General features: G+C 38.8%; 2 protein-coding genes across 9 annotated transcripts in view; both read left to right on the forward strand.

The window, feature by feature from the left end:
- Window positions 1-21,262, forward strand: part of lipt1 (lipoyltransferase 1) — a 56,110-nt gene extending 34,848 nt beyond the window's left edge. The window contains exons 1-2 of one of the 4 annotated variants that reach the window (XM_072577043.1): window positions 18,458-18,537; window positions 18,666-21,262. In XM_072577043.1, coding sequence (XP_072433144.1) covers window positions 18,673-19,803 — 1,131 coding nt within the window. In that variant the 5' untranslated portion in view covers window positions 18,458-18,537; window positions 18,666-18,672 and the 3' untranslated portion in view covers window positions 19,804-21,262. Of the gene's footprint in view, window positions 1-18,457; window positions 18,574-18,651 lie in introns of those variants that run through there. The other 3 variants (XM_072577042.1, XM_072577041.1, XM_072577040.1) reach the window with 3 other exon arrangements.
- The window catches only part of LOC140481209 (BTB/POZ domain-containing protein KCTD21-like), a 60,047-nt gene extending 34,815 nt beyond the window's left edge, over window positions 1-25,232 (forward strand). Inside the window, exons 1-2 of one of the 5 annotated variants that reach the window (XM_072577047.1) lie at window positions 18,457-18,537; window positions 23,211-25,232. In XM_072577047.1, the coding sequence (XP_072433148.1) occupies window positions 23,233-23,964 (732 nt within the window). In that variant the 5' untranslated portion in view covers window positions 18,457-18,537; window positions 23,211-23,232 and the 3' untranslated portion in view covers window positions 23,965-25,232. The other 4 variants (XM_072577045.1, XM_072577046.1, XM_072577048.1 and 1 more) reach the window with 4 other exon arrangements.

Raw genomic sequence — 25,232 nt, forward strand, 5'->3', positions numbered from 1 at the left:
ACTTATTTGAGGAAGGATGTTCTTGCAGCGAAGATTTACCAATCTGATTCCTACGATGGCAGGACTTGGATATGAAGAGAGATTGAATTGGTTAGAATTATATTCACTGCAGTTCAGATGAATGAGGAGAGTTCTTATAAAAGCCTATAAAATTCTCATAAGATTAGACAAGGTAGATGCAGGAAATATGTTCCTGATGTAAAATTTCCAAATTTGTAGATGTCACAAAGCTGGTGGAAGTTTGAGGTGTGGGGAGGATGCAAAGATGCTTCAGTGTGTTTTTGACAACTGAGTGAATATTATGGGGGAGTCCAGACCAAGAGGTTATAGTCCAGGAAACAGGATAAATCATTTAGGACCAAAGTAGGGAGAACGTTCTTCCCAAGAGAATGGTGAACCTGTGGAACCTGCTACCACAGAAGCAGTCAAAGTCAAAACATTGTGTGATTTCAAGAAGAAGTTGGATTTATCACTCAAGCATAAAAGGATCAAAGGATGTGGGCAGAAAGCAGGAACAGACTGCTAAGTTGAATGTTGTGCCAAACATAATGTCAAATTAAACTAATTAAATTAAAATAATGAATGGCGGAGCAGGCTTTAAGAGTCGAATGGCTACTGCTGTTCCTATTTTTCATCTGGGTGGGTATATAATAGGAAGGGTTTGGAGGGATATCGGCCAGGTGCTGACAGGTGGGACTAGATTGGGTTGGGATATCTGGTTGGCATGGACAAGTTGGATCGAAAGGTCTGTTTCCGTGCTGTACATCTGTGACCCTAATTTTGTGACAAATTTCTTATTTGAGATTGTCTGTTGCACAATTTCTTCAAGACCATAAAAATTGTCTGCGTCTTTGTCTATGTATTGGGAACTTCTTGAAAAAATGTTGAACGAGTTGTGTTCGACCTTCTTCTTGAAAATGTGTTGTTCTCGATTTACATGCTTCTCCAAGCATTCACTGATATAATCCCCTGTTCATAATTACGGGTAAATATGTGATGTAATGTTAAAATAATAATGGAAGTTAGCAACCTAGATGTATCATGGTAATTTGAGAGTGGGAAAATTGAACAGAGGGTACTATTAATAATAACTTCAAAGAAAACTACTTCCAGTTGAATGTATAATTTCTTCACAATTGTTGATGTGTGGAATTGACTGCCACCTAGTGTACTATAATGTCTCAGCTAAACCCATTATATCTGGTAAATTACTCACCAGATTATTTACAATTAAGTGAAAGGTAGAAACAAAAATGTAAGATATTATGTGATATTAGTTATAATATTTTTCAATACTTATAGTTAGAATGATTGGTTAAACAAATTTATGACTCTGCTTCTTCTGTAAGACTCTTCATAATGACACGATTTCTGTTGTTGAGACAGAAATACCAATTTACATGATTATATATATCCTGAACATCTATTCAAACAATGAACACAGCGGAAGACTGCAAACAGTCTTGGGACTTTTTTCTATTTATCTCTGTTATATAGGACCAATATTTAATGAAGGTACCTTTAGCAATTAGAATCTTACTGGTTTAGTATTACAACAGGCAGTACAATGAAAATCTGGAGTTTTCTTTCATGCCCGTGGCTCACATATATTTCAATCACAGTCTCTTCAGTTGTGGCAACAATAGGAAATATCTCTGAGTGGCAGAATGATTGTATATATTCTTCACTGCTATCTGTTCTTAACTTTGTTTGCCATGACAAGATACAGTATTCAAATTTGTTAGCTTCAAAGGGATTAACTAATTTATGCTAATTCATAATAAATGGGTTAGATCTTTGAAGTATAAAAAGAGTCTGCTGATTTGCTGGCTGTTTCTGTGTAATACATTAAAGAATAACATTAATGATTTTCCTAATTAAGCAAGGATTTTAAAATTAATTATAAGCGTAATCTGTTTAATGCCTGTGTCAATGTTTTAAAGTGGTTTCACATTTTTTAAATCAAGTGGTCTCAATGCTAAGTGCATGTGAACTCGGTCATATGTTAAGAAAAAAAAGAGAATTGCCATTCTGATGAACAGTCACTGGACTCAAAACATTAACTCAAAACATCTGTGCTTTCTTCCCACAGATGGTACCAGATCTATTGAATTTCACCAGCAATTTGTTTTTGTTTCAGATCTTCAGTTCCTTGATTTTAGATTTAGATTAGGTTCCCTACAGTGTGCAAACAGGCCCTTCGGCCCAACAAGTCCACACCGACCCTCCAAAGAGCAACCCACCCAGACCCATTCCCCTATGTTTTACCCCTGACTAATGCACCTAACACTACGGGCAATTTGGCATGGCCAATTCACCTGACCTGCACATCTTTGGACTGTGGAAGGAAACCGGATTACCCGGAGAAAACCCATGCAGACACAGGGAGAATGTGCAAACTCCATGTAGACAGTTGCCCGAGGTAGGAATTGAACCCAGTTCACTGGCGCTGTGAGGCTGCAATGCTAACCACTGAGCCACCGTGCTGCCCCCTTAACTTTATTAAGGAATTTCCAATTACTTGGATAACCTAAAGATTCTGGGTTGTGCAATAGCGTCTTAACTTTGCCATCAAATCTCACAGAATGTAATATATAAAATAAAATGAAAGGATATATCCCATGCTGCTTTCTTACATTATAACTTCTACTAATTGGCAATCTAGTTCTTGCTGTCCTTAAGAATTATTGGTTTGTGTTTTTAAAAATGCACTCATAAATTATATTGTCAAGGCAGATTAAAAGTACCTTTACTTTGCAGCCAATTGAGCTATACCTATTCTGGTAGTGCCAGATTCCTCTCTCTGATGTTCTTCATGACAAGCATCTAATAAGGAATTAAATCAGCTCGTTGAGCATGTTTGCTATACACTTCTGAAAGAGGGAATTCCATAATTCCATAACACATAAAGGAAATGCAATCAATTTCTATCCATAGCCTGAACCTAAAAATAAGATGTTAATATTAAAATAATTCACATTTACATGTACTTTATTCTGCCTCCATAAATGCCACCAGAATGATCAGATGGTTTTACATCATTGATTTTGGTTGTCATAGCAGCCACAAGCAGTTACTATGTTCCTTGCAGTCTAAATGAAGGACTAGTAATTCTGGTCTAATCACTGCATGTTTATAGTGTGATAATTCAGAAGTGATTACTAGAGATAGCAATGATCATAACCTGGCATATGCCATTAAGTAACTGTTTATGCATAACATAAGCATATCCACAACATTTGTGCAGTTCTGAACATCAAGCAAACAATATCATTGTTAAGCTTCAGTCAGGAAGTTTAAAGGAATAGTTTCAGCACAGGCTGTTTTGTAATCCTTCATCTTCTAATTTAAACAGGACTACTGTAGCCGTAGGAAACAGTATCATAGAGTCATAGAGCTCTACAGCACAGAAAAAAGGCCCTTTAGCCCTCAAGTCTGCACCAGTCAGAAACAACTACCTAACTATTCTCATCCTCATTTTGGTGATACTGTAGCAGTCAAGGTTCAGTTGGTGATAATCGTGTCTCTGAGTCAGAATGCTCTGAGTTCAAGTCCCACTCTTGAGACCTGAAGACAAAATTCTTGGCTAACACTCTAATGCAGCACCGTAAAGAGGTGCTGCATTCAGTTGAGATGGCAAACTGAAGCTCGATCTGCTTTCTCATTTAAGTGTAGAATATTCCATGGAACAGTTTGCAAAACAGCAGTGATATTATTCCTGATTTCTTGGCCAATATTTATTCCTCAGTGGATGTTATAATGAATGACTACTTAGTGATCATCATATTGCTGTTTGTGAGCATTGCTGTGCATAAATTGACTGCTGTGTTTTTTACATAACAATAGTGACTATAATTCTGAAGTACTTCATTAGCTTTAAAGTATTTTAAGATATCATATAAGGTACAATATAAACAAACTATTTTCTTTCTTTCTATATCTACTGCAGTGGGAAACTTTTGCAGTTCTCATTAAGTATTTTATATGTTCACTCAGTTGGATTTATTTGCATCTGCACGCCACTTAAAATGCTGATATTTGTGTTTTTTATTTTAATCTATTTTTCTAAGCAATATGTTCAGAGATGTTTTTCCATACCTCTGGAGCAGTTGAGATTTGAACCCAGGTTTCTCGGTCCATGGGTCCACACTACCACCGCACCATAACAGCCTCTTGTTTTTGTCCTTGCTAAATCATTACCTCATGTAAAACACTTGATAAATAATTTATTTTAAATAAATTGCAACAAAACAATGCAAAAAAAGTCACCAATGTGTTACAAATAGCTTACTCCAGGAATTAAATATTAACATACTGATGTGAACTATATGCTTCTAAAAATTCATTTTAGACTGTCCTTTGCCTCCATCTATGAATATTAAAATCTCCACTTTGTTTTACAACATATTTCTCTGTATTTATATGTATATATTTCTTCCACAAACCTATTATCAGGGGGTCTGCAGTAAATTCCCAACAATGACTTGTATTTTTCATTCTCTATTAACAAAGATAATCCATTTACTGAAGAATCTTCCAGTCACATCAAAATTAAACTAAAATTCCACACATGTCATTTAAAAACATTGCTTGGCGTATTTGTAGAAAGAAAATAATTTGACTGTTATCAATCTTAGTTGCACAAATACATGGAACCACTGTGTGCTGACAACAGTAAAATTACCATAAAACCTTATGGATTTTAAGAAACACAGATTTTTTTTTCTCTAATATTCATTGAGGGGGTAAAGATCTACTATTTCTGTCTGATCCAGTTTATCTAATGCCAATCCTGTATTGTGTTTGGATCTTAACGTCCAATGAAGAGGCCTAGGAAACCACTCACTTGTAAAATAAAGCAATGTAGAAGATTGTGCACCACCTTCTCAGGCTAACTAAACACGAGCAATAAATTTGATTGTAGAAGAACTGCCTGTGTCCATAGAACTTATTTTATTAATATTGCTATTTAATCAGTCAACCTTCTAACCTTGACAGTTTAATAAGAGCCATGCTATAAACTATATCTGCTCAATCAATTATAAGTTTTTCAGTTTTCTCAGTTATAGCACTCAGCAGCTAGTATTAATTTCAGATATTGCTGGAGACCTGTTGCCATTCCATTCTCCTATTCAATCCTCATAATTTATATAGAACATGCTCACTCACCTTGGTGTGACACTTTCTTTCTTTGGACAACATTGAAATGTCATTTCTCTTTCTTAACTAATTTTGACATCAGAATTATGTCATTGATTTTAATTCCAATTCAGAAGGAGTAATGTTTCTTTTACTGGATGAGCGTTTATGTCTGCAAAATGACAATGTCTGTACTCGTGGTAGGACCGTCCATATCCCTTAGTAAGGTTTGTTTGGATTCCATGGATACAGGAATGACCTTTTGTGGTTAACCTTGCTAAGAGGAAAATTACTTTCACCATGTCCTGGCTGCTCTCTCCTTTGGGTATGTAATGGTTCATCATTAACTGAAGCATTCTGTAAAAGTCTGATGCACATGGCACACTCAGCCATTGAAAAGAATAATTTATTCTGTGGCTTTCAACTGACCTCTGATATTTCTGGCACAGGACACCAGATGCAAAGTGAAAGACAATGAGCATTGCATATCCATGAAATTAACTTAGGCATATTTGGCCATAAATAATAGCATCTTCTGTGCTTCTTTCCTTGTGTTCCAGAAACTGAGGTAAAGAAAATACTGGAAAAACTCAGACGATCAGAACTAAAATTTCAAAGTCATTCTGTGTCTCTCTTTGAAGCGTGTTGAAAATGGACTGGAAGTGAATAGACTTCAGTCTTATTAAAAAGAGAGAGAAAGAAACAGAACAAGTATTTCAAAGAGAACAAAAGGCACAAGAAAGTGAATTTAAAAGGAAGGAAATAGTGATTCAGCTGAGAGAGAAGATTTGAAAAAAAAAGGATAAAGTTGTCAGATAAGCAATACCACCTTAAAAAGAAGCAGTTGAAAAAATGACTTCAGATTTCAAAGAAGGCTGTAATGAGGAAGGCTTTATAATCTAAAGTCCAGTAAGGAAATTTGTACAGGCCCTCCTAAAATTTGAAGAAAACAATTGGAGGCTTTCCTTGTTATTTGAGAAATAGCAAAACAAATGAAGTGGCAGAAGAAAAACTGAACATTACACATACAGAGCTAGTTAGCAAGTACAACACTTGAAATTTGGTCATTACTGTCAGAGAACACTTCAATGGATTATGACACTGTACAAGTATACACACACAAGGAAAATAGTAGACCACTTGGATCTTTGAGACTGCACTGATCCTCCTGTATCTCCTGTGCACTCTGAGGAAACCTTCAGCTATGACCTCTTCATGTCTAGGGTGTTTGCCATCTGCTGCACTGTTCCTTATTCAGATGAAAGCACCATCCACGTTCCTTCCCTTCTTCTGACTGACCCTTCCTTCCAGCTACCAACTGGATTTATTCCTCCCAGTGACCAACCAGGCCGTACCCTCTATCTGTGTTCACCTACCACTACCTTACCACTCCGCCCCTCTGTCTAACCAAAATACTCCCACGCCCTCCCCCCCCTTATCTGTTGCTCCCTTTACGCCCACCCCAAGTCCTGAAGAAGGGTTACATCTGAAATGTTGACTTCTCTGCCTCCTGATGCTGCCTCACTTGCTGTGTTCTTCCAGTCTCCTGCTTATCTACCCACAGCTGTATGTGGCAAGAAGTTCCAAAGGCGCTCAATCCTCTGAGAGAAGAGATTCTTCCTCATTCTTGTCATAAATTGACAACCTTAATTCTGAGACTATGCCCTCTGATCCTAGACTCTCTTATGAAAGGAAACATCCTCTCAGCATTTACCCTGTCGAGACCCTCAAGAATCCCATGTGTTTCAGTGAAATCGCCTCTCATTCTTCTATACTCCAGTGAGTAGAGTTCCAAACAGTTTAGTCTTTGCTCAGAAGACAATCCCTTCGTACCAAGGATCATCCTAGTGAACCTTCTTTGAACTGCCTTGATTGACATAATATCTTTCTGTAAGTAAGGGAACTAAAACTATCCACAGTACTCCAGATGTGGGCTCATCATCACCTTGTACAAGTGCAGTCAGACTTCCTGATTCTTATATTCCAGCTTCATGAAAAAGGACTAATGTTCCAATAGCCTCCCTGGTTATTTGTTGCACCTGTGCACTAGCTTTCATTTCATCTGTTTATGGTACACCCAATTCCCTTTGTGTTGTAGCTTTCTTCAGTTTTTGACCATTTAAATAATATTCTGCTCTTTTGTTCTCCCTTCCAAAATGAACAACTTCACATTTTCTCCAATATACTCCATTTGCAAACATTTTATCCACTTACTTAACCAATCAGTATCTCTCTGTAAACCGTTTGTATTCCTTTTGCAATTTGTTTTTCCACTTGCTTTTATATTGTCTGCAAGTTTGGCCACAGTACATTTGCTTCCTTTCTCCAAGTAATTAATATATATTGTAAACAGTCATGGTTCCAGTTCTGATCCTTTTGGAACCCCACTGGTTCCAGGTTGCTAAGCTGAAAAAGAACTCCTTATTCTCATTTGCTTTTTATTACCCCATCACCAATTCTCTATCCACATCAATTTATTACCTCTAACATCATGGGTTCATATTTTTTGACTTAACCTTTTGTGTGGTACTTTGGCAAGTGCTTTCTGGAAGTCCAAATACAACACATCTACTGGTTCCTTTCTGTCACTCTGGATAAGGCGTTCTCAAAAAGCTCTAATAAATTAGTCAGACATGATTTTCCTTTCATGAAGCTATGCAGATTTGGCTTGATTAGATTATGGGTTTCCAACTATGCTGCTAGTACTGAATAATTTATTCCAACAATTTTCCAGCAATAGATATTTGACCAATTTTTTGCTTCCCTTTTTGAATCGGGGTATCACATTGGTAGTTTTCCAATCCTTCAGTAGTACTCCAAAATCCAAAGGTTTTGGAAAATTACAACCAATATATCCAACTGTAAGGATAAATGCTGGTATCCCAATTCTGTTTTCAGAAATTTTCCCAGTCAATCAATAACACTTTACTGAGGGGGGATGGGAAGGGAGATTATTTGAAATTGGAAGGCTGTGGGGCTAGAGTTCTCATGTATAGTTAAGGCTGAGGAAAATAGATTCTTGATCAGTAGGGGAATCAAGGATTATGGAGAAAGGGCATGATTGTGGACATGAGGAATAGCTGATCAGCAATGGTCCTATTGAATGGTAGAACAGGTGCAAGGTGCCAAACGGTCTATTCATTTTCCTATTTCTTATGGTATTATAATCATAACAATATTTCAAGAAACAGCTCCTTTTCAGAATAATTACAGCTAAGGTATTTTGGAAAAGTAATAATTTTTTGTACATTATGGACTCCCAATTAAAATATGATTCGAACATTGGTCTGATTGTATGACTAATTTTTTTCAGGACATAATCAGCAATTTAGATATCAAACAATTGATGTACACTAGCTATCATCCATAAGTGTGAGGACATTTGGAGAGATATCAATAAACTCTGAAAACAACGATTAAGATGTATTGCTATGAATATTCACAGCATCTGGACAAAGGATAGGACTTTTTTATTCTTTGTTAATAAGTGTTAGCCAAATCTACTTGGTTCAGTCCATTTTATTTGACCTATAGACATAAAATAAGAAGCCCATTAAAATTAAGGAAAAGTTTTTAATACAAAAAGATGAATCCTCAGTGTTTGGTAGCACCCATGGGATGGGAGCAACCAAAAACTCCACAGGAAAAGAAGAAAGAATGGACATGCTGCAATTAGAATATTTCAAAAAGAAGACAAAGTTTTAGTGTTTTACCTACACAGGGGGGTCTCTAAAAATGAAATTCAGTGATCCACACTGGTTTAATGAAGTGACTTATCTGGTAAATACTCCTGATTGCTGGAAGAAGAATTGGTTATGTCACATAAATATATTAAAAAGTGATATTATTTTAGAGAAGAAGATAAGAAAGAGCAAAAATGCCAAGTGGTAAATGTAGTGGAGGAGATCAGAGACAAGAGTGGAGTAGAAGGAGGGTGGATTGTTCAGAAAGTGAACCTCCTACAATTTAATTAGCAAATGCTAACATGCTGGGACATTTAGACACTGTGTATTTTTATCCTTAAAAAAAAGAACTATGGGAAGATGTGGTAAGGCTTCTTAGGGAATCTAAGGAAATCTGGAGAGATACACCTGGAAGTACTATGCTCATCAGGCATGATCTAGGAATCAGTACCAGCAGAGCAATATCATTATCAGTTAAGCCCAGATAAGCAAGCTCAGGTGGAAATAGAAGTGCTTTACATGGTAGGAAATCACCCAAACAGTCTGAGCCATCGCATTTGAAGTTCCTAAACCGACTATCTACAATAGTGGATCACGGCTTCTTAGCTGCCCTTTGCTGTACCTCCTCTCTGCCAGTGACCCATCAACTCCATCAGCCCCAGGCCTAGGAGGATACACTGTTCCTGTTCAGGATCCTTCTACAGGCTGGTGTGCTGTAAGCCTCGGACTACCAGAAGATGTCTGCATCTTAGGTGATTTATGGGGGCAATTTATTTGATTATATTTCAATTACTCTGCAGTTCCCTAGTATACTGTCTGCATACTGATCTATCTGTATTCAATTTATTTAACTGGTTTCTACTGGGCATTAGAATTGACCTAGAGTTCAAATCAGCGGTACAAATCTGCATTCTTCTGATGAGGATCCTCAAATAATAAAAGATAAAATAACAACAACTGTGGTTATCAGTTATGTAAACATAAAGATGGTGAAAATAGTTCTTAACCAAGAATATCCAACTGACCATAGTTTTCCACAAGTGAGATTTCTCCCAATAAAATTCCTTAATTCCTCTCTCTTTCTCCTCATTATCCTGCTAACTCTGAATTACATGTATTTGGGAAATTTCAATTCTTCTAAGAATAGTCTTCAAATTCCAATCAAGTAGTCAAGTGGGCTCAAAACAAAAAGTGTTGTTTGCCAAATTATAGAAATAGTTAATCCATGCTCAGTCTGTTTTTCTTTAGTCTGTTCTTTTTTAAACTACTAACATTTCCCAGGTCATTTCAGACAATATGTTATAGCAGCCTCTACATCAGTTGTGGCAGTCAGGCCTGTACGTAGGCATAATGGTAGGAAAATAAAGATTAATAAATTCTAAAGGCACAAGATCATGTGTTTAATAATTGTGTAGTAGAACACAATTTCAATAAATCTTTGATTCCACTTTAAGCATGTATATTGTACTTATTTTGTTAATTGCTTCAATGGTTATGTGCATCCAAGCACTTTGCATTTTGTTCCTTCTTTGTGAACAAGCTGTCACATGTGGTGACAGAAACCTATGATAGAAGCCTTCTCCAGCATTGCCTCTCAGACATTTGCACGTGGTTGGCAGCATCCTGCTACTTGACCTTCTGTTGCTGCTGCCTCTTGCTGTTCTGGCCATTGCTGTGCCTGACCCACTGCAAGTTCCTCCTCAGTTGCACAGTAGAGAAGTTGATTTGACTCACCATCACATTTCCCTGAGGTAACCTGTGAACAAATTGCTGGAACAGATCTGGACAGCATATTTCTTTGAAGTACTTGATCTGACCCACAAGACTTTTGCCAAAGTGAAGGCCTGCACTTAACATTGATCAACCTCTGGTTTCTCCCCACCCCGTCACAATGAAGCCCATCATGAAGGACCACAGACAAATTCTCCTCCAAATTATACAGCCATGTACAAGGAGACTTAAACATAGTACTGGGAAATGGAAGCTATATCCATATACACTGCCTCCATTCACTATTGGGATTTCTCCCATCAAGATACCCTTCCTCCTTATCCACCATGGCAAGCTGAACAGGATCCTCAGAACTTCAATTCAGCACAATGATGCCTGCACACCCACTCTCCACATATGACACCTATGGCCGTTCATCACCTTCTGCACTTATTGTGTCATCTTTGAGGTTGCAACAGTTATCCTTGAGTTTTGGAACCTCAGTAAGATGCTTTCTGTCTTTTACATGACCCTTGATCTCCACAAACATTCTGAACATGCATTCTCACACAAGGATGTTCCGTGCATAGTCTAGTATCTTCCCTCAGACCTTGCTACTCCCCTTCCAGACCTGAGCTCATGCAGTTATCACCTCCCTCTCTTCATCCCTTTCTCCTATTTCTTCCTGCCTCAGTTCACAGAAGATAACCTTTAATGCACACTTTACCCCATCCCCTGACCTTACAAGGAATTTAACTAGAGTGAGATCCAAGAGTTTGCTGTCTTCAGGGGAGGACCATAGGGAGGAGAACACATCTGAGCATGGTTCTCATTCAGTTGACTCATAAGTGTTAGGTGTGTCTTTAATAAACTACTGGGCACATCAGTAACTCTTCCCACCCCTACTTCCACTTTGTGTGTTTGCCATTAATGAAGGATTGTATTCACTATTGTAGGTTGAAAGAATAGTGCACAATACCAACCATCAACTATCAACCCATTTTCTCACCACCTCACCCTGCGTACTCTTCACCCATCCATGCCATATTTCTCTGCATTATTGACTTTATTCTGCATCACCCTCTAGTCCTCTAGCCAACTAAGCTAACCATCCCAGGTGACTGTTATTGGGTGAAAGCTGATAGAGAGCATCAAGGATAATGGAGGGTGATGCAGAATAAAGTCAACAGTGCAGATTCAGTCCCTGTGCTGACTGTCTCCTCACCTTACCCCACAGTTGTGAAATGGTTACCCTCAAGCTGTACAAATCCAATTGTCTCTCTCTAATGGTGGGAGATACCTGTTGTCTTTTGTGAACTATGACTTCATACCACATCACCATGCACTCCCTGCACACCAATGATTATTCTCATGCCAATCCCTAACCCTCAGTTGGCCAAATCAATATTCCACAATTGTCTATAGGCATTCCCTTCCATAAAATCACCAATTACCTTGGAACACCCACCCTACCCCATCCCATTCCCCCTTTCAGTGTTGCTGTCCATCTACTACCCAAAGCTTTCAGTTTAACCTCCAAGTACCTGACAGTAGACAGCACAAACCCCACCATTAGAAGCATCTTGCTACCATTGTCACTGCAAGGAAACCCCTCATCAAACAGTTGGCTTTTTTTAATGTGCATGTATGACGAAATGAAAATGTATCCAAAAGCCTCTCCAAATCGCAGGAAACTCAATTCATGTATAAAATACAGAAAATTTAGTTCCTAAGTTTTGTCCTGTTTTTAGGAAGCTGATTGTTGACATCCCATACAATTGCACTCCCCCACAATCCAGCTTCCTGCCTATTCCCAAGCACTCACAATATTCCACCAGGAACGGGAATACTGAATCCTCGTGAGGGACTGAAGCAAATCTTTCTCAGAAAAAAAAGTCAGCTTTTCTGAAATGGGACAGGAGCTCTTGAAAGCTTTCTGTGAGCTAGCTAATAAAGTCTAAAACTTGGAAGGTTGTATGAATAGTTCAGAAACACTAAAGGCTGGATAGGCTGGGACTTTTTTCACTGTGGCATACAAAATTGAGGGGCGACCTGATAAAAGTTTATAAAATAATAAGAGGTACAGTTAGAGTTAATGGTCATTGTATTTTCTCTTGGATGGGGGATTTCAAGACAAGGGGGCACAGCTTTTATGTGAGAGGAGAGAGATTTAAAAAATACATCAGAGGCAATTTTTTTATACAGAGGATGGTTCGCATGTGGAATGAACATCCTGAGGAAGTGGTGGATGGGGCACAATTGGGATAGATATAATTGGGATTACAATTGGGATAGATACATGAGTATGAAAGGTTTGGAGGGATATGAGCCAGGAGAAGGTAGGTGGGACTAGTTTAGTTTGGGATTATGTTCAGCAAACATGTTCACCAAAGGTCTATTTCTGTGCTGTGTGAGTCTATGACTGTATGATTCTATGAATATGAAGCAGATATCATTGATTGGTCAGTTGAAAAGGAACTCTGGGAAGTTACACCGTCAAAATTGTTGTAATCCAAGGAAGAGACAGATTTTTGAAGAGCACCTTGTTGATGACAATCATTCTTGTGAAACTAGGATGTGCAAGCTGGTAGGACTCCCAACCCAACCTACTTGTATAATGAACAGTTGTTGAAACTATGCAACTATGTGGTGTTACATGTCTGAAAGGAGTACTGCAGATGTTTGTGACATGAAAGATATATTTTTGTTGTTTTAACCATTTAAAGTGAAATTCCCTTTTTTGTTTAAAATATCATTTGCCTGTAGATTAATGTTAAGTTGCTTTGGTTCGGGTTCGTGCTCAAGTAAAAACTACCGGAAGTGAAACATTGTTGCCAAATTGGTTATTTTGGTTTATGGTTCCCCCTTGGAGTTCATAAAAATGATCCCCTTACACGAGAGACTGTTGACATTAAACTTAAGGAAATGTTTAGTCCAGACATCAACACTGGACTTAAATCAGTTAAGTCAGTTCTTGTAAGATTCTCCATGCTTGAATGTTTTCTGGAAGGAACCTTGATGCTAACAGGTCATGGGGCATGGTCTCAGGATAAGGAGTCAATCACTTAAGACTGAGATGAGGAAAACATTTTCACTCAAAGTGGGCGGCATGGTGGCACAGAGGTTAGCACTGCTGCCTCACAGCGCCAGTGACCCGGGTTCAATTCACGCCTCAGATTGTGTGGAGTTTGCACATTCTCCCCGTGTCTGCATGGGTTTCCTCCGGGTGTTCCAGTTTCCTCCCACAGTACAAAAATGTGCAGGTTAGGTGAATTGGTCATGCTAAATTGCCTGTAGTGTTCGGTGTAGGGGAATGAGTCTGGGTGGGTGCGCTTCGGCAGGTCGGTGTGGACTTGTTGGGCCGAAGGGCCTGTTTCCACACTGTAAGTAATATAATCTAATTAATCTAAAAAAAAGTATTGTGAGTTTTTAGAATTCTCTATCCCAGAAGGTTGTAGGAGTTTCATCACTGAATATATTCAAGACTGAGAAAGGCAGGGTTTTGTCATTCAGGGAATCAAGGGATATAAGAAGGCCTGGCAAATAGAGATGAGGCAGAAAATCAACCACAATCTTAAAGAATGACAGGGCAGGTTCAATAGGGAAAACCGTCTGTTCTCTTAGCATTTAGTCAATGTTGAGGTTATACTCCACATCAGAGACATGGCACAAAGCGCAGAGAACAAGACAATCAAAATGAATCATCCAGCTGACCCACCTAAATAATTCTTTCTCTGCTGAACAATAAACAGTCCGAAACAACCATAGCAGCAACTTAAAAACTGTTTACAATCATGGAAAGCCCGAAGAGACATTAAACAACATAATGCAATCATTGCCATTTCCCAAGAAGGATCAATACAGTTAGGTAGCAAAACACCCACTGAGATAAAACGTGACCAATAATACCAGATAAAGAGCCCACTGCAAAATAAAACACACAGGGGTGGTACAATGGCTCAGTGGTTAACACTGTCACCTCATAGTGCCAGGGATCCAGGTTCGACTCTGACTATCTGTACCGAGTTTGCACATTCTCCCTGTGTCTGTGTCCCGCCAAGTGCTCCAGCTTTCTCTCATAGTCCAAAGATGTGCAGGTTGGGTGGCTTGGCCATGCTTAATTGTCTGTTGTGTCCAGGGATGTGTAGGCTATCTGATTAGCCATGGTAAATGTAGGGTTACAGGGATAGGCTGGGTATCTGGGACTGGGTGTGATGCTGTTCAGAGGGTCAGTATACTTGATGGACTGAATAGACTCTTTCCACACTTTCCTATGGTTCACATAAAAGACAACACAGTCAATACTGTGGGAATGATTGCAAACATTCCTTAACAGTGTACTAGATGTTATATTGTAGTACATGCTGTGCAGAGAGTGTGACTGGAGGGTAGTGAAAATTTATCAGAAAGTTTGATGTTTTAAGTGAAAAAGACCTCTTAAGTAAAATGGGCAATAATCTCTGCAAAGTGGGTTCCAATCAATATTTATATCAAGTTCTGAACAAATTTATTTGTAGTTCATACGTAGTTCCTTTCCTTGAGTTCCCTCTGTCTGCCACCAATCAGCGCTTCAACAAATTTCATATTTTGAAACAGTGCAGCCTATATTGTCCACAATCATATTGAAGGGTGGAACAGGCTCAAAGGGCCAAATGGGCAAAAGTGAGTTCTGCAGATGCTGGAGATTAGTGTCAAGATTAGAGTGGTGCAGGAAAAGCACAGCCGGATGAAGGGCTCCTGCCCGAAACGTCGATTTTCCTGCTCCTCGGATGCTGCCTGACCTGATGTGCTTTTCCAGCACCACTCCAATCTTGACTCAAAGGGCCAAATGGCCTACTCTTGCTCCTATTTTCTTTGTTTCTATATGGTGGAGATGGTGATGGATCTAAATGGTCAATATCTGGATCTGTGGCATTAGTCGTTGCAAGTGCTAGACATTTAGTGAGTGGAACTCTTTCCTATTTATGAATACTTGTGGATTAATGGTAGGATGAGTGATGTCAATTCGTGGTAAGTCCTGAGGAAGATTCCCACCCTATGCACTCTCTGATTTTGCTTCTGCTCCTTCTTGGAGTAGTTAAAAGGTCATTTTCACATCAGTTTCTTGATAGATTCAGCAGTACATTACATTCTAACTTATCTCTTTTGATTTTCAAAGTCTAGGTATTTCTAGCATGGCAATGTTTACCAGCCTTCCTTCACTTCCCTTGGCAATAGAGGCATTCTTCTTGAACTCCTTTAGTCATTCTGATGGATGTGTTGCTTTTCAAAATCTAGGGTAGCTATGTAGTGTTGGCCTGTTGGGTCATCAGTTGATAAGTGCAATGAACCTCATGCCTCTCCAGTCCATTGACGAATTAGGTTAATTGGCTAATGATTGCGGGACTCAATGCTATAAGGTGATGCATACTGCAACTAGCATCAACTAACTAGAGAATCGCAATGAAAGGCATTCTATGGATGACCTGAAACTCCCTGGTCTTCAAGTGAAAATGATTTTCAATGACTTGAGTGTTGCACACTGGCACATTTCAAGGTACGGGTTTGTGTGTTGAGGAATGCATCAAAGTTTGGGGGATTTCATTGGTTCAATGAGGAAAGGCCAGTGTTTAAAGTCCTCCCACCCTAGTACACTGAGGGGCTAGAAAAATCCCATGTAAAAACCCTTAGGTTGCATCCACCAAAGAACATTTAACCTGTAATGTACATCGAAAATGTAACCTGTGAAGGCAAGCACCCATGAACTGAAAAGAAGTAAACTGAACCATATTGAAGTTGTCAAAATTGCACTATTTGTTATATATTTCTTCCTAAAATTTATGAAAATATATTTTTGCAAAAAAATCAATTTGCTTGGATGTATTGAATACTTGCTCAGAACAAGTAGCAGACTACAGAGTCTGCAATAGAGAGTTGACATAGTTCTAACGTCTGAATGTAAAAACATTGGACTCAGATGATTTTGGTGCATGTTACACAAATTCAGTTGAACATAACAAAATTTTTAAAAGCATCTAAAAGAAACCTACAAATTTTATATTAAATTATAAAATGCTTATTTTATTCTCTGAAGGAAAATGACATTCAAATGTTTAATTGTACCGGAGGAAACTTCAATTCAGTTTATTAGCATTTATTGAGGCTAATTCTCATTGTTATTAGCATAGAAATATGCTGTTGCAGAATTTTTGATAAAAACTTCAATGCTTAATAGTTGCTGACCAATATAAATAAGATTGCAAGGCAAAATGCTGTATAAGCTAAGCATTCAGATATGGCTAGAACTGGGGAATGATAGCTAAAAATCAGTGCAATTACATTGCTCAGTGTAATCTATAGATCACCCATTAGAGAGAAAATATAGAGGAACAAATCTTCAAAGAAATTCCAAGAAACAAAAGTAGTTATAGAGTCATAGAGTTATACAGCATGGAAACATCATGTGGTTCAACCAGTCAATGTCAACCATAATCCCAAACTAAACTAGTTCCACCTGCTTGCACATGGCTCATAACTCTCCAAACATTTCTTACTCATGTACTTATCTAAATGTTATTCAAACGTTGTCACGATACTCTCATCCATCACTAACTCTAAAGTTCGATCCACACACCAACCATTGTCTGTGTAAAAGAATTGCCCCTCATATCTTTTTAAAATCTTTCTCCTCTCACCTTAAAAATATGCTCCCTAGTCCTGAAATCCCACACCCTCGGGAAAAGACACCTGCCACGCACCTAATCAGGGGTTGGTGGGGAGGGTGGCACAAACCAAGGAATAGTGAAGGGAGTGGTAGTTGTGGAAGGCAGAGAGAGGGGACGATGTTCTTGGTGGTGGGGTCCAGTTGAAGTTGGCAGAAATCTTTGAGGATGATATGTTGGATGTGCAAATGTTTGGAGTGGAAAGTGAGGACAAGGAGGACCCTGTCTTTGTTGTGTTTGGTCAGGGTGAAGTTTAGAGCAGTGGAGCGGGGAATGAGAGGTGGTGTGATGGAGGGCTGTCTGGATGACAGTGGTGGTGATGTGGGGGGGGGGGATGCACATTGTTTAAAATAGGTGGATGTCTGGGAATCTTGGGAGTGCAACATCTCCTCATCAGAGCAGATGCAGTGGAAATGGAGGAATTGGGTAAACAGGATGGAGTTTTTGCAGGAATGGAGTGGGAGAAGGTGTAGTCCAGGTAGTTATGGGAGTCTATGGGTTTGTAGTAAACGTCAGTCCATAAACTGTGGCTGGAGATGGAAGTGGAGATGTCAAGGAAGAGGAGGGAGGTGTCTAAGATAGACCAGGTGAATTTAAGGATGGGGTGGAAATTGTTGGCAAAATCGCTAACTGCTCCAGTTCAGCTTGGGCGCACAATGTTGCACCAATGCAGTTATCGATTTAAGAGCAGAAGAGTTGGGGAACAGTAAAGGTTGTTGGGAGAAACAGTAGCTGATCAATCGTCTACCTTCAAACAAAAGATGGATCAGGCACAATTAAGGTATATTCCCTCAAAAGGAAAAGATAGGATAAACAATCCAGAGCTCTATGATCACAAAGAAAATAGAAATTAAGTTAAAGGAAAAAAAAGTATGCTTATGACGGTAGTAAATAATGTTGTGAACCAAGAACGCATGTGTAAAACAAAAACAAAAGCAAAACAAAAGGGCTTATGGGGAAAAAATAGCACTGATAAATCTTATTAATTTCTTGGGAATGAGGTGGGCCGAGTATAGCAAGTGACTATGGGGAACATTTAGGGAACAGTGCTCGCTGTTAATTTCTCTTCGTCCTCTTTTTTTTTCCGCCGGCCTTTCCATTCCTTTCGAGTTGGGGAACATGCTAAAAGTTTCCTTCTCAGAATCCAAAGGGAGTGTGCGAGCCCTGTGTTAAACCTACAGGCACCTCCGTGTTGTAGATGGCGCTATGTGTGACAGTAAGAGCAGTGATCATCAGCAATTTCCTTTCGCAGTGCAGTGACCGACACAGCCTGAGCATTTTGGGCCGAGGGAGGGTGTTTTAAGGTCAGCAACAGAGTTCAGTTTAAAAGGGGGCATCGGGTGAGTCAATTTTTGACATTCGGTTTCCCGGGGCAGCGATACATTGTATTTGCATGTTGCATTTAGTTTTATTGTTAGTTTATATTTTGCAGCGGCGGGATGCCCTTGCTGAATGTTGGATTCCGGGCAGCATGGAGAACTCTCTCTCCTGCTTGCTACACCACCCTGGCCGCTTTGGCTGAGTCCCGGGGCGACAGCGCTCTGCTTCTGAAATCCACGTCCACAGATATTTACGAGAACCTGGCGCTGGAGGACTGGTTACACGAGTACGTGCAGTCCCGGGACCGGCATGTGCTGCTGCTCTGGAGGAATTGCCCCACAGTGGTCATCGGTCGCCACCAGAACCCCTGGCAGGAATGTAATCTCAAACTCATGAGAGACCAAGGCATTCAACTAAGCCGGAGGAGGAGCGGGGGAGGTACCGTCTATCACGACCTGGGCAACATCAACCTGACCTTCTTCACCTCCAAGAAGAAGTACGATAGGCGCGGCAACTTGGAATTGGTTATCTCTGCTCTGAAGAGGATTCGACCCCAGCTGAATGTGTTAGCCACGGACAGGTACGACCTGCTGCTCAACGGAGTCTTTAAAATCTCGGGCACTGCCTCGAAGATTGGAAGGACATCTGCTTACCACCATTGCACTTTGCTGTGCAACTCCAACAGGCATGTTTTGTCCTCTGTTCTCCATTCTCCACACCAAGGTCTAAAAACCAACGCCACTCCCAGTATACCTGCCACTGTGAAAAATCTGTGTGATGAGGATCCCACTCTTACTTGCGATCTATTGATGGATGCCATTGCAATGGAGTACGCAAGGCAGCATAGCTGTCAAAGCAAAATTATGCTTGTGGACCCTAAAGACAATTTGTTGCTACCAGGGATTGCCAAATTTACCCAGGAGCTTAAAAGCTGGGATTGGATCTATGGAAGAACGCCAAAGTTCAGTATCAGCCACTATTTCTCTGTGGACCATAATTTACCTGGGGCAGAAGTTGAATTGAACATGAGCATTACTCATGGCAGAATTGAAAGCTGCAATATTAAATTGTTTTCTGATTGGCTACCATCCATGATGTGTAACCAGTTAGCTTCAGACCTCATTGGCAACAAGTTTTGCCCAACTGAAACATTGATTTTGGCAAGTGCTTATTTAAGGGTTTGTTCCCAAGACAATGAGCTGTGTACCAAATGGAATGCACTATGTGAACAAGTTATGGCAATTATGTAATTTTTGCTCTTTGTTTTTAATATCAACTTCCCACATGCACACTTGAATTTAGCATTCTAAACCTACCAGGTGGTAACTCTGTCAAGCAAAAATATCTGTTTTTGATTTATGCAACTTTTATCAAAGATGACACTTACAAAAACACGTTTTTTCTTGTAATCTATGGTGCTAAGATAGTAAAGAATGCACAAAAAAGGTTCAGGCAATATGAAATTATTTTATTTAGGAAATTATTGAAATAAAAATGGTCTGTGGTGATGGGCTTGTCAAAAAAATCTATTGTTCGGAATATACAGATATATAAATTGATATTCGTCAATTTATAGTTCCACATTTGTGTATAAAATACTAACAATACAGTCTGCAAAATGTAATTTATTTTGGTTGGAGCTGAAATCCTTAATAGTTGGAAGGTAGATTGTTGTGGTTCAAGAATGGAGCTCACTGCCACTTTCTAGAGAACACTTAGGGATGGCTAATAAATGCCAGTGACATCTATATACCATGAACAGATTTAATGGGGAAATGTGCTACTAGTGTGCTAGTAGAGTAACTGGATTATTAATCCAGAGACCCAGACTAATGTTCTGAAGACATGACTACAAATCCCACCATGACAGATGGTGAAACTTGAGTTCAATAACAATCTGGAATTAAAAGCTAGACTAATGACAAGCATATGTCGATTGTTTGTAAATAAAAAAAAGTAGGCCATTTGGCCCTTCAGGGCTGATCACCTAACTCTGTACTTTGTTCCCACTTTCTGGCTATTCCTGTTGATCTCTTCACACAAATTTTTAATTTTTTTTTGTTTTGGCCTCAACAATTTGCTGTGCCTGAGACTTCAACAGGTTTGCTGCTGTCTGGCTGAAGAAATTTCTCCTCATTTCAGCCCTAAATGGCCTGTCCCATATCCATATACTGTGACTGCTGGTTCTGGACTCCCCTGTTATCGGGAACACCCTTCCTGCGTTTACCATGTCTAGACCTTTTGGAATTTTATAGGTTCCTATGAGATTCCCGCTCATTTTTCTGAAATCCAATGTATGTAGTTCTAATTGATCCAGTCTCTCTTCATACGTCAGTCTTGGCATCACAGGATTCAGTGTAATACTCATCTCATTCACTAATGTGCTTTAGGGAAGGAAGTCTGCCATCCATGCCTAGTCTGGCCCACGTCTGATTCCAGACCCAGAGCAATGTGGTTTAACTGTGCTTCAAAAAGACTTAGCGTGCCATTGAGTTCTAGGGCAATAAGGGATGGGCAATAAATGCTGGCCTATCCAGTGACATCAAGTTCCCATGAATAGATTTTTTTAAAAAGCTATAATGGTAGGGGAATAACTGAGAATTGTGTCTGAATAGAGTAATTAACTAAGAAAGCATCGGAGTTATGCTAATCCAATTACTATTTATTTCTGTTATTTTGTTTCTCTAATAAAACCTGTAACACTTTTAATATTAGCTTTGGATTATTTTGGGCCCTGGTAGTTAATAAGGACTTTCAAATTAGATCTGAAACCAGCTGCACTATTACTTGGACTTACATTTCCATTGTCTACGAAAGCATTTTGCAGATGAAAAGACAATGAGTGCTAGTAGGATGCTGATGAGGAATATTGGTGTGGCTAAAGGAGTCAATATCATTGTTTGGAGAAAAATGTGGTTCAAAGATGCATAACACAACAACAACAATGATAACACATAACATAATAAAACTTGCATATTCTGCTACAAGTAACACGACCCCACCCCGCAACCGTGATTGGTACCCCCAACTATCACCTTATCCTGAGCAACCTCCATTACCAGTGCACAGTGCGAACAGTGTGTGCTATCTGCAACATACACTAAAACAACTCACCAAGGCTTCTTTGGCAAAATCTTCCAAACTCATGATCTTTACCACCTAGAACAGAAAGGGTAGATGGTGCATGGACACATCAATACCTTCGAGTTCCCTCACCAATGACACACCACCTTGACTTGGAAATATATTTATGTTCCAGCATTGTCACTAGGTTGAGATCCTGGAACTCTCTTCCTAAAATATCTTCACCACAACTGCAGTGGTTCAAGAAGAGGCTTCACAACTTTTTCAAGGACGGTACATTGCTGGCTTTTCAGCGATGCCTGTATTCTGAGGGTAAGAAAGACATGACAACAACTCATGTACAGCAGGTTTATTTTCAAATGAAATTATATGAAATGCATTCTGGGACAGGTAGTAGCAAAACCACATTTCCCAGAATGCTTTGTAAGCAGACCTTTAGATTGGAGATAAGGAACACCTGCAGCACACATTTCTTGTATTCAGTTTCTACTCCCGTTTGTATCAAACTTGGAATTAAATTTAATTAACTAGGTGAGTTGCTGCAATGAGATAGCTAGGACAGGGGATAAACTTTAGAAATAAGAGAAAACAATTTAAATATTTTGGAGATCTAAAATATCCTAATGCTTTTGTATTCTAGGGTGTAACTATGTTTGCTTTTGTTAATGCCATAAAGGTAAGAGCAGACATTATACGCAGGTTATTCAGGAATTTTCATGGCGTATTCAACTACGTCTTTTGTTGATCTAAGTACATGGTTTGAAGATATAGTTAATACCTTTGACATGGACTTTTCAAAGGATTTTAATGAGATGAAAGCACAGTGTCCATTTTAATTTCTTTTGACAACCAAAGTAACTTGGGATCTGTAATTTTAAAAAATTAAATTTATTTTCTTCAGTAATGCAACAATATTTCACCTTCTCTTGCCTGGTGTTTACCACTTGAAATTTAACAAGGTGTGCTTGGCCATCCCTAATGGATTATCCTAGTTTAGCTTTGTGATGAGAAGCACAGCTATCTGGCGAAATGGTTACTTTATAGGATCAAGCTTTTTTAAAAAACAGTTTAAACTCTCTCAGTAGTTCACTGAGTTTATCTGCATGTGTCAGTGAGAAATACAGATCAGGAACGCCCTAGAGTTTGCTTAACACTAAATGATGAGTACAGCTCTTGATGATAAGTGAAAGCTACATGAAACAGTAATTCTCTCACCACTTGCAAGCAAGAAGGATCCACAGCACAAAATTTTTCTAAATTAGGCACCAAATGATACTTAAAAGGAAAACAGAAGGTCATCCTGCTTTTGTAACGAGTGTTAAGTGCTGAAGCTCACCACTTTGTAGGTAATTATGCTACAACATTACAGGGAGTCTTTGCTGGTTTCTCAATCAATAACTAACATTATCTTTTTTTTAAAAAAAGGATTAAGGGACTGAATGGCCATCTCCTGACCGTATTTCTTTGTTTCTTTACATAATCCACAACTATTGCTGTCAGATGGAATAGATGATTTTTTGAAAGATGTTCTTCTTTACAGGATTCCATATTATACTCTTTATTTTACTTACAGGGATTAAGTTAAGGATTTCACCATGTCTGAACCAATAACACTGAATGTAGGGGGAATGTTGTACACCACATCCCTAATGACTTTAACTCGCTATCCAGAATCGATGCTTGGCTCAATGTTTATTGGGGATTTACCGACCAGCAAGGATCAGCAAGGAAACTACTTCATAGACAGAGATGGCAAAATGTTTCGACACATCCTTAACTTCCTCCGAACAGCGCACTTGGACCTTCCAGATGATTTCCAAGAGCTGGATCTTCTGAACAGAGAAGCTGATTTTTTCCAGATCCAACCTCTGCTGCAGGCTTTGCAGGCAATCAAAACCCCTATTACTAAAACAAAAAATAATGTAATGCTTAACATCTTTTATGACTCATGGTTACATAATGTTGGCTCCTATACTGTAAAACTTGTTAACGTTCAAATATTTTCTACATCGGGTGCCTTATTGAAGCTTCTCAGTTCCAAATTCTACTATATCTTCAAAGGTGACAATTTATCTGTTGCCAGCGATATGGAAAATTTGAAATTCATTCCATTAGAATGGGTTGAAAGTAGCGGAACTGGCATGGAAAGACATTATGTAATGGAGAATTGGAAAAGCCTCTACGCTTCACCATCTCATCGGCAAATCCAAAATCTGGATATGTTCGTTCATCAAGTAATAAAAATAGCAGTCAATGGTGGATTCCTTCTTAATTCTCTTCCTTCTGTTTCATCTGACCCAATTATTCTGCATTTTACTCAGTATTGATAATACAGAAAATAAATTGTTATGGGCTCCCAATCTTTGGTGTTTATAGAAGTGAACAGTCTACTCCTTGTTTCTTATATAAATCCCAATGTATAATGTGCAGTATCATGAATATTAATCCTGTTTGTTGAATTCATTTACCATTATAGTTGAATTTGGCTGTTGGGATAAAAATGGTATTGCTAGCTGGATTCACTTGAAGTACATTTATTTTTAAATAAAACAGTGTAATCATACATTTCTGACTGAACACTGCACAGTCTTATTTCACCTGGACAGCATATCTTCGACCATGAATTAATCATTGATTACTTTATAACTTTGTTTGGCAATTACCACTGAAACTCATTTATACTCTTGTCTACCCTGGCAACTTATTCCCTACATTTGTTTTACTAAATAGATCTGTCTGTTGTTCAGTTATGCCACAGAAGTGTTTTGCGATATTTCCTATGTTAAAGACTTTATGGAAGTCAAGGACTAAACATTTTTGTTTTGTTGAGAGCCCCTCTTGAGATTTCCTTGATTTTTGGTGTTCAATTTTCCATTCTCATAAACTCATCCATTAGGTGATAACATTGTGTAGCAACAATACCTTCTATATTTGTGTTGACATATGGGTGTTTGGAATTTCACAAAAGTAAAACTGGAAGAATTCGCCAATATCCTCAATAATTAGCAGTATTCCACTAAACTTACAAAAGCCACAAATCACAAGGACGGCTCTGATTTCCTAGATTTTGCAGTAATTAAATTACAACTCAGCAGGATTAAGCTAGGAACAAAGATTTCTTTAAAAAACTGATAAATTTCTACACACAAAAATCCATCACCTTAAACACACCTTCCACAAAATGATGAGGTTGCAGCTCATGCAACACAGCTTGGTATGGCAATGATCTTCCCAAGATCACAAGAAACTACAGAGATTCGTGAACACAGCACAGTCCATCATGTAAATCAGCCTTCCACCCACTGACTCATTGTATACTTGCTGCTACCTCGGGAAAGCACCCAACATAATCAAAGACCCCTCCCACCCTGGTTATACTCTTCTACCCACTTCCATTGGCAGAAGATATAAAAGTTTGAATACATGTATGAATAGATTTGAGAACAGCTTCTTCCCTACCGTTATCAGACTTTTGAATGGATCTTTCAAATGTTAATGTTGATCTCTCTCTCTACAACTTCTCTGCAATTATAAAACTATTCTGCACTCTGTTCTGCTACCCTGATGCACTTTGTATGGTACAATCTGCCTGTAT

This window comes from Chiloscyllium punctatum, chromosome 9, assembly GCF_047496795.1.
Source record: "Chiloscyllium punctatum isolate Juve2018m chromosome 9, sChiPun1.3, whole genome shotgun sequence".
In the NCBI taxonomy this organism is placed as follows: domain Eukaryota; kingdom Metazoa; phylum Chordata; class Chondrichthyes; order Orectolobiformes; family Hemiscylliidae; genus Chiloscyllium; species Chiloscyllium punctatum.